Below are 16,350 nucleotides of genomic sequence, written 5' to 3' on the forward strand. Positions count from 1 at the left end.
GGTGGGTTCTCCTTTGTTGGAGGTATTTAAGCAGAGGCTGAATGTCTGTCTGTCAGGGATGCTGTAGCTGCTTCCTGCATTGAGCAGGGGGTTGGACTAGATGATCTCTGAGAACCCTTCCAACTCTATGATTCTAGTAAGCATGTTCACAACTGCAGCCTTAGCCAATTTGTGTTTGTGCCAGAGTAGTTGTCAGATCAGGATCACTCAGATGATCCAATTTGTACTTGGCTAGTGGAATGGTTGCAAATGTTCATGGCCATGTAGCATTTTGTATGTGTGTTTTGACAGACTGGTTTGCAGAAATAGGAAGCTGCCTATTTTTCATTCAGCCTATTTTTTCCACTGTTAAAGAATGGCCTATTGTTGCATTCTGATAGAAAGAAACAAAGTATCCCGTGGTTTTATTTATTTAACCTTTTCTTTATACACACACATGCATGCACGCACTGCTTGTCAGCTGCCAAAATGGCACTAAGCAATCCTATGCAAACATACCTAAGAATAGGCCCCAGCCAATACAGCAGCTTTTACTTCCAAATAGCAGCCTTAGGATGGTGCTAAGACTACCGTGACAGATATGCTTACAGAATCCCTCAGAGATACATCAGTGGAACATTCTGCCAGTGTAGCTCTTTTGCTTGTGAATATATGCCACTGCAACAGCTAATGTCACAGGCAGGACAGGTATGGCACAGGGAAGGAGCACACTACGCTTTCACCATGCCCAATGCTCTCCCAGGATTACAACCATTGCCTGTCATTGGCAGAACAATGAGTTCAACGGGAGGAGAGAGATTTCAAAAATAGCCACTGGCTGCCCCACCTGCATCTCCAGAACAAAGGACAGGATATGATGTAACCCAGTCACAGCACTCCACCACTGGTATGCCACCACAAAGGTAGATCTTTACTCAAATGATAGGGTATGTGGCATAATAATCTCTGGTCTGTGGACCGCAAGTAAAAAAGAACCGAACTGTGTGGCATAGGCTGTATCTGCCTGGCCTCAGGTCGTGCACACTTACAGCTCACAACAAGGAACTCTGCTTATGGGGGGAAAGGGCACTTTGAACTCAAAGGGCCCGGGGCAATCTACATTACAACTTTAAACTGGTTTCAAACCTGTTTTTAGCGATTTGTTGTTGTTTATTCGGTCAGTCGCTTCCGACGCTTCGTGACTTCATGGACCAGCCCACGCCAGAGCTTCCTGTCGGCCGTCGCCACCCCCAGCTCCCCCAAGGTCGAGTCCGTCACCTCCAGAATATCATCCATCCACCTTGCCCTTGGTCGGCCCCTCTTCCTTTTGCCTTCCACTTTCCCTAGCAGCAGCATCTCCTCCAGGGTATCCTGTCTTCTCATTATGTGGCCAAAGTACTTCAGTTTTGCCTTTCATATCATTCCTTCAAGTGAGCAGTCTGGCTTTATTTCCTGGAGGATGGACTGGTTTGATCTTCTTGCAGTCCAAGGCACTCTCAGAATTTTCCTCCAGCACCACAGTTCAAATGCATCTATCTTCCTTCGCTCAGCTTTCCTTATGGTCCAGCTCTCGCAGCCATAGGTTACTACGGGGAATACCATTGCTTGAACTATGCGGACCTTTGTTGTCAGTGTGATGTCTCTGCTCTTAATTATTTTATCAAGATTTGTCATTGCTGTCCTCCCAAGAAGTAAACGTCTTCTGATTTCCTGGCTGCAGTCAGCGTCTGCAGTAATCTTTGCGCCTAGAAAGACATAGTCTGTCACTGCCTCCACATTTTCTCCCTCTATTTGCCAGTTATCAATCAAGCTGGTTGCCATAATCTTGGTTTATTTGAGGTTTAACTGCAGCCCAGCTTTTGCACTTTCTTCTTTCACCTTCGTCATGAGGTTCCTCAGCTCCTCCTCGCTTTCAGCCATCAAAGTGGTATCATCTGCATATCTGAGATTGTTAATGTTTCTTCCAGCGATTTTAACTCCAGCCTTGGCTTCATCAAGCCCAGCACGTTGCATGATGTGTCCTGTGTACAGGTTGAATAGGTAGGGTGAGAGTATACAACCCTGCCGTACTCCTTTCCCAATCTTAAACCAGTCCGTTGTTCCGTGGTCTGTTCTTACCGTTGCTACTTGGTCGTTATACAGATTCCTCAGGAGGCAGTCCTTCCTATTCTATTATCTTCTTCCGCTTCCGCGCATTGCTTGTTTAAAAATAATAATTAATTTTAGCGATTACGGCTACCAAATACAGGAATTTTGGGAATTGTAGCTCTAGGAAGAGGGGCCGCTTGGGCAGGGGACAGGAGTCTCTAGCAAAGAATTCTCAGGACCCTCATGAAACTGCAGGATCCCTTTACATAAACCAGTTTGAAACCAGTTTAAAGTTGCAATGTAGATTGCCCCGGGAGCACTTCTGCACCAATCAGACTGGCCTCACAGCTCACCTGGGAACTTGAGCACATTACTAACACTTCCTTTCCTAGAAGCATTACAGGACTCTCACCTTGGGCATCCAAACACAAACACCCAACTGAAAGACCCACTCCATTCCAGCAGCTGGGGGTACCACCAGGAAAGGGCACCCCACACAGGTAAGCAAAGGAAGGGAGCAACCATGCTACAAAATATAAGCACTGTGAACGTCTTTTATGTGAAAACTGTGTGTTGTCAGAACTGTATTCCTCTAACTCCCCAGGAGCTCACAGTCACTGCAGTCTCCCCCGTGGGGGTGGGGGAGGCTGAGGCAAGAATACTGCTTGAGGAGTTAGGTGGGCCACTCCTCTTCCTTCTCACTCCCTCATAAACATCTACTGTGAATCCAGGGTCAAGGACTATGTGCTCCAGCTGCTACCTATTGCTTGTTGCTTTCTTCCTGTGTCTCCCCTTGCTCTTGGCAGGCAACTCTCCCACAGGTGTAGGATTTGTCCCACACCCTGTTTCACACAGACCAGAAGGGATGCCCAAAATAGGCCTCCCTCATGGTCTAGGGCCCTTCCCATGACCAGCAGAAGTAACCAGGATGATCCCAGCTACCTACTTGCTTCATGGCCTCCAGTTATGCAACAGGTGTAGGTGTTCCTAGCATGCAGGTAGTGCCAAAAGAGACACCTGTTGCACTGCTGTTGTTGAGCCACTTCCTAAGACACAAGAGCTCTGCTGGGCTGAGTGGCTGGCAACCCTACATGCATCTTTCCCATTCAGAAATTCCTCCATCTTAGATGCGGTTCAGTGAAGGCTATGATTTTGCCACAGGTGTTGTGTCTTTGTTGCTAGGTGGTAGTAGATAGGAATCCTTTTTCCCCAAGGTGGTGTGATCTGGCTTCAGGATGTGACTCTGAGAGAGGCAGGCAGGCAGGCAGCTAAAAGGTCTCAGGGACATTAGCCACTCATCTCTCTGCTCACTCAGGTAGGTGCCTACAAAGGCCTGGCACCTTCTTCAGGCAAAGGAGGTGCTCTACCACTAAGTCCCTGTCCACGGAGCTATCTGAGGGTGATGATAAGGTCCCATGTTGTATGTCATCTACTTCCTCCCCTTTGTGTATTGTCTCCAAAACAGTACTTGTAAGCAGCATAAGGGATTTGAACCCCTGGTTGTTGCTGACAGTGCCACTGGGGCTAATGGTGTGGGCACCATGGCATCCTTCTGTATGATGCAGGAGCATGGGCTGGTAGCGTGTCCGCTTTGTCATTACTTCATTGGCTCCCTCTGTGTGCAGTTGCTGGCGCGGCCCACTTGATGGGCTTTGGTTTGGTGGTTTCCAGGGCCATGGAGCAGGGCATCATGTCTGCCATTTTTAGGACGTTCCGGACTTTGTGTCATGTGCTTTCTCCTCCCAGCCTAGGCTTAGTATACAGCGGCCGTTCAGCCAGTGTAGTGGCAGTGTATCTCCCCTCACCAGTATAATCCCCATAATATAATGCAGCCATTCTAGCAGAGGGAGATGAGATGGGCAAGCAGAACCTTTCCACCAGCCCTGCAACAAGTGCACCAGTCCACTTCCTTTTTTCCCTCTTCCCTTCCCATCCCTTTTTCCTTTTGTGTCCCCTCTTTTTAGACTGTAAGCCAGGGCCTGCCTTGTTTTTATTTGATCTGTTAAGACTTTTGGGCTGAGGAGCAGGACAAAAATGTGTTAAGTAAATAACTACTGCATTGGGTTGCTCTTCAGTTGCTTTGAAGGGCTGTTGTTTCAAATAAATATTTTAGGGCACAATCCTATGCAAATTTAGACAGAAAAAAATTTCCCAAGAGTTGAAGCCCTTTTGTTCTAATAGGTTTGCCCCCTTAATAAATGCATTTGTTTATTTAAAGTTATCTTTAGACCATCTTCAAGGCTAAACCAAAGCAGTGTACAGGATCAAAGAACCATACAAAAATTTACAAATAGGCAATAAAATCAACCCTGACTGCTCATTGGAGGGACAGATACTGAAGCTGAAGCTCAGATATTTTGGCCACCAAATGCGAAGAGAAAAGTCACTGGAAAAGTCACTGATGCTGGGAAAGATTGAAGGCAAAAGGAGAAGGGGACGGCAGAGGATGAGATGGCTAGATAGCATCACCGATGCAATGAATATGAACTTAATCACCCTCCGGGAGAAAGCGGAGGACAGGAAGGCCTGGCGTGCTATGGCCCATGGGGTCACGAAGAGTCGGACACGACTGCACAACAGCAACAAAGATCACCGCAGACAGTGACTGTAGCCATGAAATTGAAAGATGCTTGCTCCTTGGGAGGAAAGCTATGGCAAACCTAGACAGCATAGTGAGAAGCAGAGACATCACCTTGCCGACAAAGGTCCGTCTAATCAAAGCTATGGTTTTCCCAGTAGTGATGTATGGCTGTGAGAGCTGGACTATAAGGAAGGCTGAGCGCCGAAGAATTGATGCTTTCGAACTGTGGTGCTGGAGAAGACTCTTACGAGTCCCCTGGACTGCAAGGAGGTCAAATCAGTCCATCCTAAAGGAAACCAACCCTGAGTGCTCATTGGAAGGACAGATACTGAAGCTGAAGCTCCAATATTTTGGCCACCTAATGCGAAGAGAAAACTCCCTGGAAAAGACCCTGATGCTGGGAAAGACTGAAGGCAAAAGGAGAAGGGGACGGCAGAGGATGAGATGGCTAGATAGCATCACGGATGCAATGAATATGAACTTGAGCACGCTCCGGGAGAGAGCGCAGGACAGGAAGGCCTGGCGCGCTACGGCCCATGGGGTCACGAAGAGTCGGACACGACCCAACGGCTGAGCAACAACATAATACTGTAACACACTGAATACGCAAACTATTAATACATTTGACGTGCGCGTATCTCCAAGGAGGCTCAGCAATACTTGTTATGGCTTTGAGTTCTATTGCATTGGGCTTGTTGTTACTGTAAATTGCGCACTGCCGTGTGGTCTCCCCGTTTTAGAAAGCCATTAAATGAACAGCCGCTGGGTGTGAGGCGACTCGACAGCGCCGAGTTCCGTTTTGTTTCTTTGTTCGCCGCGGTTATTAATGACGTTTCCATCCACACCGCCCAACGGCCCGAAACTCTCTGGGCGGTTGGGTGGCGGTTTACTGAAAAGCCCCACGTTAAAAATAAAAAGGGGCCGCATTTTCAAAGGAGCGTTTCTGAGGGGAGAGTTTCCCGCTCTCCTCTCAGAGGCGCGGCGCGGCACGGCGCGGGGGGGACCAGGGAGAAGACGGAAAGGGCCAAGTGCGCGTGCGCGAATGAGGACGGGCGTGGGACTAGAACGGCGGGCTCACAGGTACGCGCCTGGCCCGGGGGGGGGGGACGACGGCGAGGACGCCGGGAATAGCTGCCGCGCGCACGACGCAGAGGCGCACGCGCGGAGCAGTTTGCGCGAGGAAAAGACTGGAGCGGCGGCTGGCCTCGCCTATCAGCGAAGGGGGCGGCTCTGGAAGCGGTCCGCCTGTGGGGGTGAGCGTAGAGGAGGCGGCGGCGGGCGGAGAGGGGAGAGGAGGGGGCGTGGCCGGACCGAGAGCCAATCGTTCTCGTGGAAAGGGAGACCGGCCGCTTTTATCTGCCTTCGGTTTGGGGTTGGGGGCGTGGCGGAGGGCGAGGGCGCGTGGGCAAGAAGGGGCGTGGCTTGGCGTGGGCGCCCGTTGAAAGGGGCGGTGCGGCGGGCGCCTCTCGCGCTTCTGTGGCGGCGGCGGCGGGCCGGGGTCCGGGCGCGATGACGGCCGAGCTGCAGCAGGCCCCGGAGAGGGGCGCGTCCGCTGCCGAGAGCCAAGGGCGGGTGAGAAGCTGAGCCGGGGGGCGGCGGGCCGAGCTCGCTCCCCGTGGACGGGTAGCGGGCTGCCGACCTCGCTCGCGGCTGTGTACTGGGGAGGAGGGGGGAATTTGCGGCATCTTCCTCCCCCCCCGCCCAACCACCCTCTCACTAGGGGGGCCCAACCTGTACGTGCAGCCCTCCGCTAATATGTCTCGTTGCTTTAAAAAAAAAAACTATTTATTTATAAGATCCCCTCACGTTTTGCGAAGCCTCTTTTCCTTCTTTCTGCCCCCCCCCCCCGTTTGTACCTACGTTGGGAGCCCCTTATCTCCCCGCACTTGTTTTAAACCATCGCCCCACGCATATTTCTTCTCCCTCCTTTTCGTACCCTTCTCTGCCCTCCTTAATCCGTGCCCTTCTTTTCTCCATGGGCTTCTGCTTGGATCTCTTACTAACAGCAGCAGCAGCAACGTGCTTGGAGTGGCTGCCAGCAAAGTTGGGCGCTTCGTGGATGGTAGCAGGGGGATGCCTTGCTCTCCGTGGCTGGGCTTGCAGGACTCTTCTGGGTGTTTAATTCCCCCTTAATGGACCGACCTGGCTTACCTGCCGTTCTTGTCTACTTTGCCCCCAACCCCAGTTCGGGGAGTTTCCCATTAACAAAATGAGGGCTGTTATTTGGAGGGTGTCCATATCCCCCTATTGAGGATTATGGGGCCCTCTCTCCTATGGATTCTTCTCAGTGATGCTCTGTAGAGATATTTGGGGTCTGGGCCCAAGATGAAGACTTAATTTCACACTGAAAGAGAGACAGATTGTATATGGGGCAGTGCGTTCCATATTATAAAATTGGAGGTGGAATACAAGTGGGAGTTTATTTGGGCTTTTATCCCTTGAACCTTAGGAAGGTATTCTTGAGCACTTCTTATAAAACATCTTCAAGAGTAGTTGAATGCCTCCTTGGTGGCGGTGGTCTTTACCTCTTCCTGCCCAGCCCCTGCACATGCATTATATGTTTGACCATTTTTCTGCCCACGCTTTTCATGTGCTGTGTATTGGTTTCCTACACAGCTTTGATATCTAGGCAGATCTCCAGGAGGAGTCCCTTATAGACATACATTCTCCTGTTCATGGCTGCTGCTGCTGCTGCTCAAAGTTTCCTTTCAGCTTCCTTGAAGTGCTGATTATAACAAAGAGGGTAACTAGGGGCACAATCCTATACAATTTCAGACAGAAAAAGTCCAACTCCCACCATTCCTGATCAGCATAGCTGGCTGGCTGGGAGATGCGGGGACTTGTAGGAGTTTTTTCTGTCTAAACATGCATAGGATTGTGCCTTAAAGTTCCCCAAACACAGGGCTGCTTTGTACAGATCCAAGAGTTGTCACTTCCACATCTCTACCTTAAGTCATCCCAGAAGTGTGCTGGGACCAGGCCCAATGAAAGTAGGAAAAGCCCAGGTTTGTTTTTATGAGGAAAATTCAGTTGGGCAAGTTGGAAGTCCGAAACAAACCCCAGTAAAGTGCAAATCTGTTGATTCTGGATTCAGGTAACAAAAAAATCGGCTATTTAAAATTATTTACTGTTCACATTGAAATGTTCTTCCACTGTTAGACATTATATACTCTTATGAAACACGGTATTTTTAACTCCTAGCAAAATGTCTAACACTGCATTTCTTTTCTAGTAAATAGCATCACCCCCACCCAGGCTTGAGCTGCAAAATAATTGTCTCAAATCTTCATATATTTAAAACATCAGAAAATAGTCGGGTATGCCTGAAACACTAATAGAGAGAAACTATTTTCCTTCCGTTAGTAAACATGGGGAATTTGAGATGCTCCTAATATTATATTGGAGTGCTGAGTCTACTGGATCTTCATGGTTATGACTGTCACCAGTCTCTGAACTCTGTTTTCTCTCAGTACTAACATTTGGCACATAACGCTTATCCAGACTTGTAAAGCACTATTCAGCTGGTCCCAGTGACCAGGTGGAGAAGTATTTGCTAACTGGAAGAGGTTTGACTAGCTGGCTCTCTTTTTCAGGCAGGTAGATAGCGCTTCACAAATATCCTGAAGTCGCATCCTCCGTACTCAGTCCAAAGGGTAGATGCTTCTCAATATGGGGGCAAAGCAAAGGACATCACTTGTTGCCACTAAACCAGCAGCAGTGTGTAAATGTTGAGAAGCAGTGTGCTTTACTGCAGAAAATACAGTTACTATTTGAGAAGAAAGGTCTATGTTTACCTGTATGCAAGCAGCAAAGCCTCCTGTGGTGTTAACAGCTTGTGGTGATGGCCTGGTGCTGCAGTCAGTACACATCCCTGGATGAAATTTGGTGGGCCTGGGTATGTCATACCTTTGGGGAGCACGTCTTCCCATATTATCTTTCCTCCTGCTAAAACTGTCAGTTTCTTCTTTAATTTTATCAAGATCAGAAAACTATACAGGTGAGGAGCAGGATCTTTTTTAGATGAGGCAGCCCATTTTGTGAAATTCCCACCCCAACAAGGCTCTCCAGAACTGGATATAAGACATCTTTTCTGCTTGTTTTTAATATTCATACTGTCAGATGTTTCCAAGTCATGCTGTTTCTGCATATGCATTCATTACTTTAAAGGTTTTTAAAACTTTTTTTGATGGATTTAGGTTTTCTTTAGAAGGAGAGATGTATTTATAGGTTTTTATCAACTAATGAAGCCTTAGGGTCAGTCCCTCTCTGTGTTAAACATAGACCTCTAGTTTTCATTATTTACTGTGGCCAGCTGTGGAGTGTGTAGTTTGACAAATAATATGTTGTGACCAACCAGTGGTGGGTGCGCTAGGGAAAGTATCTGGGTAGTGAAATGCCTTTCTTAGTAGTTTGTTTCAGTGACTATTAACCATGCCCCAGTACTAATTTTAATTATCTGTCATTCATGATGAGATCACATATTTTCCTAAGGCACAGACAACTCTTTGGCAGACCTGCAGCATTTCTGCGGAATGATGGTGTTCCCAAAATTACAGAAATGACTTGCAGGGTACCACCCAATGCTAAACCTAGTAGCACTTTACCCCTGGCATATTAGACCCCTGTGATTGTCCTTTAATTTTTTTAAAATGACTAAAACATGTGGAAAGGTGCTAGTTGGTATCAAATTGGGAAAGTGTAAGACTTGATTGTTGTAAGGCTTTGCGTTCCTCCTAGATTTCTAATTCCAGTTTATATCCGCATGGAAATAGGAGCATTTCATCTGCCACTCACTATCAAGGCTCCTCCATCTTTTGTTAAGAGTTGGTTTCTAGTCCCCAAGAGCATTGAATAGGTGACTCGATGAACACCCTTTGATGTGTACAGGTTGTAACAGGACTGAGTTGGTCAGATCATACTTGCCCCTGCTGCATTATGCCTGGGGTGGGCTTAAGATTTTCAGAGTCTCTGAGCTTAGAACACTTACAGCTATGATATGCTTTTGAAGCCACACTTTTTTTTTCTGGGGTCTTGGGCATGAGATTCATACTTACCGGTAACTAGTTACTGTTAAACATAGGCTGCTTGAGTATCCATGCTTTATAAATGTTTGCCAGTCTTTTCTGAACCAGCTATCTGATCTGCACCCTGTGGGGCTGGTGTTTCTGTGTGAATTTGTGTCCTTTAAACATTTCTTAAAAGAATTGACTGGCTGTCATCTTAAGACCTGGGGAATTAATGAGACCTGGTTGCTGACTTTTCTTTTTTGCATGACTTGAATAGAAACAGGTGCATGGAATGTAAACCTTTTATTTGGTGCATTATGGTCTAAATACAACTGTGTCATTACTCCCTAATCTACTTACCTACTTCATGGAACCTGTAAAGTAGTCAGAAAACTAGACACTACAAACTCCACTAACCAGCTGATCACAGGGCAGTTTGGTGTGAGTCTGGTGTGCTGTGTATCTCTGGCACCTTGTTGTAAATTAGAAATGACAAACCTAAATGGCATGTGTAGCCAGCCTAAAATAGCTCCTCGCCAAACCCCTGCAAATTCCTTGGGCTCCTTATATGTCTGACAGCATCTGCTGCTGCTTTTTGGTGAAATAAATATATGGACCACTAGCCCCCTGCCCTTGCCCCTTCACTGCAGTAAAAGAGCATTTGGACTGATTTTGCAGACCTGGATATCATTCCTCTTTTAAAGGGCACACATTCCTTTTTAATAAGGAAGTAGCTTATATTGAGGCACAGCATCAGGCAGATTGCATTTTATTTTATTAATGCCTACTGGTGTTGGGAGTACACAAGCTTCTGAGTTGGACAGAATTATTAATTTTGATGTGGGACCACGTAACATAAACATACATATAGAACTGGTAGCAGAGCCCTTGATGCTTCTCCCCAGGATGCCCTCTGCCTACCATAGCATGAAGGAATTCAACTCTAAGAAGAATGGGAAAAGAGTAGAAGAGCTATAAGTTTCTCATATGAATTCACTGTTAATGATTCCCCCTTTTGGGGGAGATGTGCTTGTGCGTTTGAAAGGGGACTAGTGATGTAAAATTTCTGGAAATTTTGAGGCCAATGGGAAAACTTCGGAAGAAAAATTGAAAAATAAGCAATACTTATTTTTTTTAGCACTCTTTACAGGTCTAAAGTCACTCTTGGTTTAAGACAGCCAACCCCAACCTGGTGCCCTCCAGATATTTTGGACTTCAGTTCCCATCAGCCTCAGGCAACATGGCCAGTGGTCAAGAATGCTGGGCACTGTAGCCCAAAATGTCCAGAGAGCACCAAGTTGCGGAATGCTTCTTTAAGAACATAAAGAAGGCTTTCTGTTCCTAAAATTATTTTATGTATAACTTAGTTTGCTCATAAAATTATGTTTTAAAACTTTTTAAAGTAAACTCAGTTAGTAAATTTGTAAGTATTGTCTGAATAGATTAGAACTACATTAAATGACTTCTACAGTATCAAACACAGGACTCTATAGAACAAAACCCAAACTGTTGAGAATGCACAATGGTGACTCTGCTCGCATGGTGGGAAACTGAGCATAAATGTCTATCAGTGAAATATACTTTAGATCAATAATTTTAATAAGCAGTGAAAGAAATAACTATGCTGGGAATCTTACAGAAAGGATTAAAAAAAAGTTTTTCCCCATGGCTTCATTATTTCCAGACACTTTGCATCTCTAGTCTTTCTATAAAAGTGTTCTTATTACATAGTTTTTTAAAAAATCATTTTGCGGGATGTAAAGGCTGGGTAACAATAAATAAGTCCTTTGTCTTAAATTCTAAAAGAAAATATTTCATAATCCAAAGCTGTTCAGTTTTTCCAATGGGGAGGGGGGGACAGAAATGGCCCTTGGAAAAATTGGTTTTGTTCTGATTTTTCCAGGCTTTTTTCTGGGCCTTCACATCTCTAATGGGGACTGTTACTCAGAAGGATGTGCCCTACTTTTGTATTGACCAGTTCGCACGTAACAACAGCCCATGGGGCAAACACTTTCACTTTTAATTAATAACCTACAATCACCTCTTCATAGGATGTTGAGTGTGACATCCGAACCCAGACCGATGGGCTGTTTAGGGGCTGAAAAACCCAGTGGTTAGCTCAACAACAATGGGTTAACTGCATTGGTCCGGGTTCAGATGTCACGCTCAGCAACCTGTGAAGGAGCCAATTGTGGGTTGTTCAGTACAAGCAGAAATGGCAGGTGTGTGGGAGGCAGTGTGCCCACTCTCTCCCACTCATGCGCGACAGCCCATGGGTTGTCATTATGTGTAAACTGGGCCCATGTGTCTACATCAGTATAGGCCTTGCATTGGTATGGGTATGCTGCTGTTCCTTTTTTATTTTTACATATTTTCTCCGTCCTGTTTTGATGTAGAACTGTAATGTGCTCATAAACCAGCTGAGAGAAGTCACCGGCATTCAGGATCCTGAGTTCCTCAATGCAGCCCTGAAGGTTAGTCTTCTTTGTTGACACATTCATCATTAGCATGCTTAGAAATGACTGCCACTCTCATGGCATGGGGTGGGCTAGTTGGAGATTAAGTGTAACATGCAGGTGTTTAAATTGGAGCTTGAATGGCTCTCAGATGGCAGACCTACTCACCATGCACATTATCTGTGCCTCCTCTTTCACTGCTGTATCCTAACTCTCCCTCTCCCCTCCACCCCACTTCCCCACTGCCACCTGTCTTCTAGCTGTGCTCCCAGCACTGCTTGTTTGGCCCTCTAAAGCCAAGACAGGCAGTCATGTTTACCCAGAGGGGTTGTTCCAAGCCAGGAAAAACAGCAGCCTTATGACAGCTCTCCGAGCTGTCTCTCCTGGCCTTAAAAAGCACCTTCTTGAGCATACTGTCCTTGCTACAAGTTAGAATAACACAGACATGTCAAGAGGGCTTTATTTTTTTCTTACGGAGACTTTTGTAACCAGTGCCTCAGCCTCTTCTGGCCAGAGATATGAATGGACTATTTAGTAGCATTTAAGAAAATGTTATTCCTGTTTTAAATACAGGATTTATTTATTATGTTATTTTCTTAAATAACATTTAAGAAAATGTTATTCCTGTTTTAAATATTTCTTTTGTTGTCCTATAACGCTTTTACCCATCTTTGTGGCTAGGGCAGGACATGTCTAAATTTATTTAAGCCTTAATTAGTCTCACTCCTGCCCTGCGTAAGCAGCTGATGTGTTGTGGCTTGGAATATCTAATCCCATCCAGTGTTCTGCATTGCTAATACTGTCTTGTCCTTTGTTGCTAGGCTGCTGATGGGAACCTATTTCAAGCTGTTGGCTTCCTCACTGAGGGCCATGCTGAAGATCTGGGGCAAGGTTCTGCAGCAACAGCTTCGTCTGACTATGAAGGAGGCGTTGTTAGCGAAGAGCAGGCAACCAGTAAGTGACTTTTTGCCTTCACCTGCAATGTTCTTGTCACTGTTGGTTGTACTTTCTGAGGGAAGGTTAGATGCAGGTTGTGAAAACTTTGCTGAGATGCTTGGTGGAGCTATGCAGAGACAAGTAGGCACCCATTAACTGTTGGGCAAAATGAGCAGTATTTATAACTTTGTTTCATTCTTATCATGATTGTATGAAGGGACAAAACGTGGTGGTGAGATCAACTGAAGCAAATAATTTGTAGTTGTATGCTTATATAGATAAGAGCAGAATAGTTCTGTTAAATGGAAAGTGACCTTACATGTGCCTGGTTGAAAGCCAGTTATTTCACTGGCTGTACTCAAGGCCCCGATCCAGAATTCACATGGGCCTCCAGTCAAACACTGCTTCCCACAGATGCCCAGAACGTTACAGTGGATCCTCAACATTGGAGCAAATTTGAAAACCCTTTTTCTGTCAGGAGTTTATCATGCATATTTATGTTCCATGGTGCACAAGAAGCCTCTGGGTATGAGAGGTAAATTTGTTTGTTTTATTTTTTTAGTAGTACTTATATACCGCTTAACATAATAAAAGCTTCAAGTGGTTCACATATAAATAACAACAGTTACATTTAAATACACCATAAAAAACAATTTCAACTGCAGTAACGATATCCCTCACATTTAAATACAGTACTAAAACAATTCCAGTTACAGTAACAATACAAAACAATACATGGAACAGCATATGATTAACAGCAATTAATTACAAGCCAGAGAAAGCCTGGGTGAACAAGCACATTTTCAGGAGGCATTCAGAACATACCATATTTTCTGCCTCCTGAATTGCACAGGGGAGGGTTTTGCAAAGGGTGGGTGCCACCACTGAGAAGACCTGCCTTCAAGGTATTATGTGATGACGGTTGTAGGCCTCCTCTGAAGATCTTAAAGATCTACTGGGTATATATGGGTAAGGTGTTCTGCTAGATATCCTGGTCCCAAGTTGTTTAGGGCTTTGCATGTCAACATTATAACCTTGAACATGTCTCTGTAGCTCATAGGCAGCCAGTGCAGTTCTTCTAGCACAGGTGTTATGTGACCTTAGCTGGGTGTCCCAGTGAGCACCCTGGCTTCTGCGTTCTGTTCTAGCTGCAGCTTCTGAACCAGGCACAAGGGCAGCCTTGCATAGAGTGCATTACATGCTTACAACATGCAAGAGCCTATTGTCTTTGCCAGTGCTGTTAGAAAGGAAGGCAGGTTAGAAATGTCTGTGGAGTATTTTAAGCTCCCTCTTGTGAGTCAGCAAAATGCTATGATTGTGGGGAGGGGTGGCATTGCAAAGAATACTTTACCTAGATATTGATGGCCACCTTGGTTTCCAGGTCCAATTGATGTAACAAAAGGCAATAACACTGATGTGGAGGACGTCATTCCTTCTGGAGTTCAGGATTTTCCAAGAATTCAAGTCATGGAGAAGGATCCTAAAACAACAGTGAATGTGTATGCTGTGTTCTTTGCTTTGTGGATGTCAGCTCTCTGATGGTCTGTGAAACCTTCTCAGTTATAAAGCAGTTTTATTCATGCTGTGGAAGAATTGTCTGCATTGTTGCTGTTTACCTAGGTTGTGCTTGGGTCAGCCAAGTGTTTTCCTCTTATACATCTCTCACAGTCTGGTCCTTTATCAGACAACCCTGTTCACTCTGCCACAGACCACGTAAGCCCAGATAACATACAGTCAGGAGTTAAGCCAACACATGCACTTGCTACCCACGAAAGGTATACACGGCGATCTCTGCTCTTGGTGTAGTTGGCCTCTCTCTTTGAGTATTGAAGTGTTTTGGCTGGGGTAGGTAAAGGTACCTACCACTTTCAGAGGCACTTGCTGCACTTGTGTTCTGTAGCACCTAGCCATGAACACATAAAGCTTACTGTGGATGTAGACTAATCCCTTCTTGCAGCACAGTTCCTGGGTGGTAACTTGTTGCATTGCGTTCCCTGCCAGAGCCTATGAACCAAGCATGTCTGAAAACAAAATTTGCTCCAAAAGGAAACGATATGAAGCTTTGGGAGACACCGCTGCTCAGAATGACTGGAGGAGAGCAGGTGATTGGCCAGTAGGGCTGAAAAACATTGGAAATACTTGCTGGTTCAGTGCAGTCATACAGGTAAGATGGGGCTGCTAATGCTTCTGAGACATCTACTAGGGCTGCAATAGTTAACCAGTACTTTTTAGGGTAGCTGACATGTTCTGCTAATTTGACAATGGTTGTGGTTGGACATAATCTTCTCTTGTGTTGACATGCTCTTTTGTTAACATCTGTGGTTTGGTGTGGTGTGTACAAGAAGTGTAAGCACTACTATGGCTTCCACTTAAAGTCTTCCAGTTGTGTTTGGATTCTAGGTGTCATGCATATGTGGAACATCAATAAGTGCCAGAACTTGGAATTCTGTCTGAGGCTTTAGTACCATCCTATTCCCTTCTGTGAGAAGAGATGTCATCCTAACAGGGACTCACAATGTTTGGGCTACATGCTGTTTAGTATGTGTTTGTGGGAGGGGTCAGCTCCTCTCATGGAAGAATATAAGCATTTGAAAGGATCTATTATGGGGTCTAATAGGGTGGGAGTGCTTTTTAGTCTGACAGTGGCAGAGTTAGGCATGTGCTTGCATCTCCTTTGATGTGATTAAGGTGCACTTCAAAGTAGCAATTGGTCTACACAGTTTTCACATCTCTTATGCAGAAAACGCTTCTGTGTAGGAAATAACTTTTGACAATGCCATGATCTACAAAGGGTGTTGTATGCTGAATTGAGATTGGAGTACAGTCTTGCTGTGGTCAGATGTGGCAGTGATTTAATTTATGGCCTTTTGTCAGTCTTTCTTCCAGCTCCCAGAATTCCGACGGCTAGTTTTCAGCTACTCGCTTCCAGAAAGTGTACTAGAAAACTGTTGCAGCCAAAGTGTAAGTCCACTCTGAACAATGACAGGGTGCTTATCTTCCTGTACCTTGCTGTTGTGTCATCTTCTGAAACTGGAATACACCTGGCTGGATTTTGATGACATGTTGATGAATCTGCAAAAAGTACATGGGTTGAAGTTGGCTCTGTATTTCTCCAGAGACCTTAGTTGCAAATACAGTTTGGGGAGACTGGTTTGGCACTTCCTTGCTGGACTTGCATCATCTTCAATATCTAGATCATAATTTTAATCAAATATAAAAGTATGTATTAATGGCCATATACTTTTTTCAGTGTCATACATTAGGAAGCTCTCCAACTTTTAACTGCTTCTTTGGAAAGCTTGCA

At 45.6% G+C, this 16,350-nt stretch overlaps 2 protein-coding genes and 1 non-coding gene across 9 annotated transcripts in view; 2 read left to right on the forward strand and 1 right to left on the reverse strand.

The window, feature by feature from the left end:
- HTR3B (5-hydroxytryptamine receptor 3B) overlaps positions 1-3,665 on the reverse strand; it is a 45,984-nt gene extending 42,319 nt beyond the window's left edge. Inside the window, exon 1 of the mRNA XM_084807225.1 lies at positions 3,536-3,665. Coding sequence (XP_084663351.1) covers positions 3,536-3,665 — 130 coding nt within the window. The remainder of the gene's footprint in view (positions 1-3,535) is intronic.
- Positions 3,666-4,152: 487 nt separating this feature from the next.
- On the forward strand, positions 4,153-4,234 carry LOC146340388 (small nucleolar RNA Z168/Z174). Its single transcript, XR_014784176.1, has one exon. It is a non-coding gene; the product is annotated as a small nucleolar RNA Z168/Z174 (small nucleolar RNA).
- Positions 4,235-6,116: 1,882 nt separating this feature from the next.
- USP28 (ubiquitin specific peptidase 28) overlaps positions 6,117-16,350 on the forward strand; it is a 47,933-nt gene continuing 37,699 nt past the window's right edge. For all 7 annotated transcript variants that reach the window (XR_014783689.1, XM_084803471.1, XM_084803465.1 and 4 more), the window contains exons 1-6: positions 6,117-6,220; positions 12,051-12,128; positions 12,932-13,064; positions 14,428-14,545; positions 15,048-15,210; positions 15,921-16,007. Coding sequence is in view for 6 of the 7 variants with exons in the window: in XM_084803471.1 (XP_084659597.1) it covers positions 6,158-6,220; positions 12,051-12,128; positions 12,932-13,064; positions 14,428-14,545; positions 15,048-15,210; positions 15,921-16,007 (642 nt within the window). In the remaining variant the exon portion in view is untranslated. The remainder of the gene's footprint in view (positions 6,221-12,050; positions 12,129-12,931; positions 13,065-14,427; positions 14,546-15,047; positions 15,211-15,920; positions 16,008-16,350) is intronic.

The sequence above is a fragment of the Heloderma suspectum genome, chromosome 6 (assembly GCF_057233095.1).
Source record: "Heloderma suspectum isolate Gila_16-S chromosome 6, 16-S_ref, whole genome shotgun sequence".
Classification (NCBI taxonomy): domain Eukaryota; kingdom Metazoa; phylum Chordata; class Lepidosauria; order Squamata; family Helodermatidae; genus Heloderma; species Heloderma suspectum.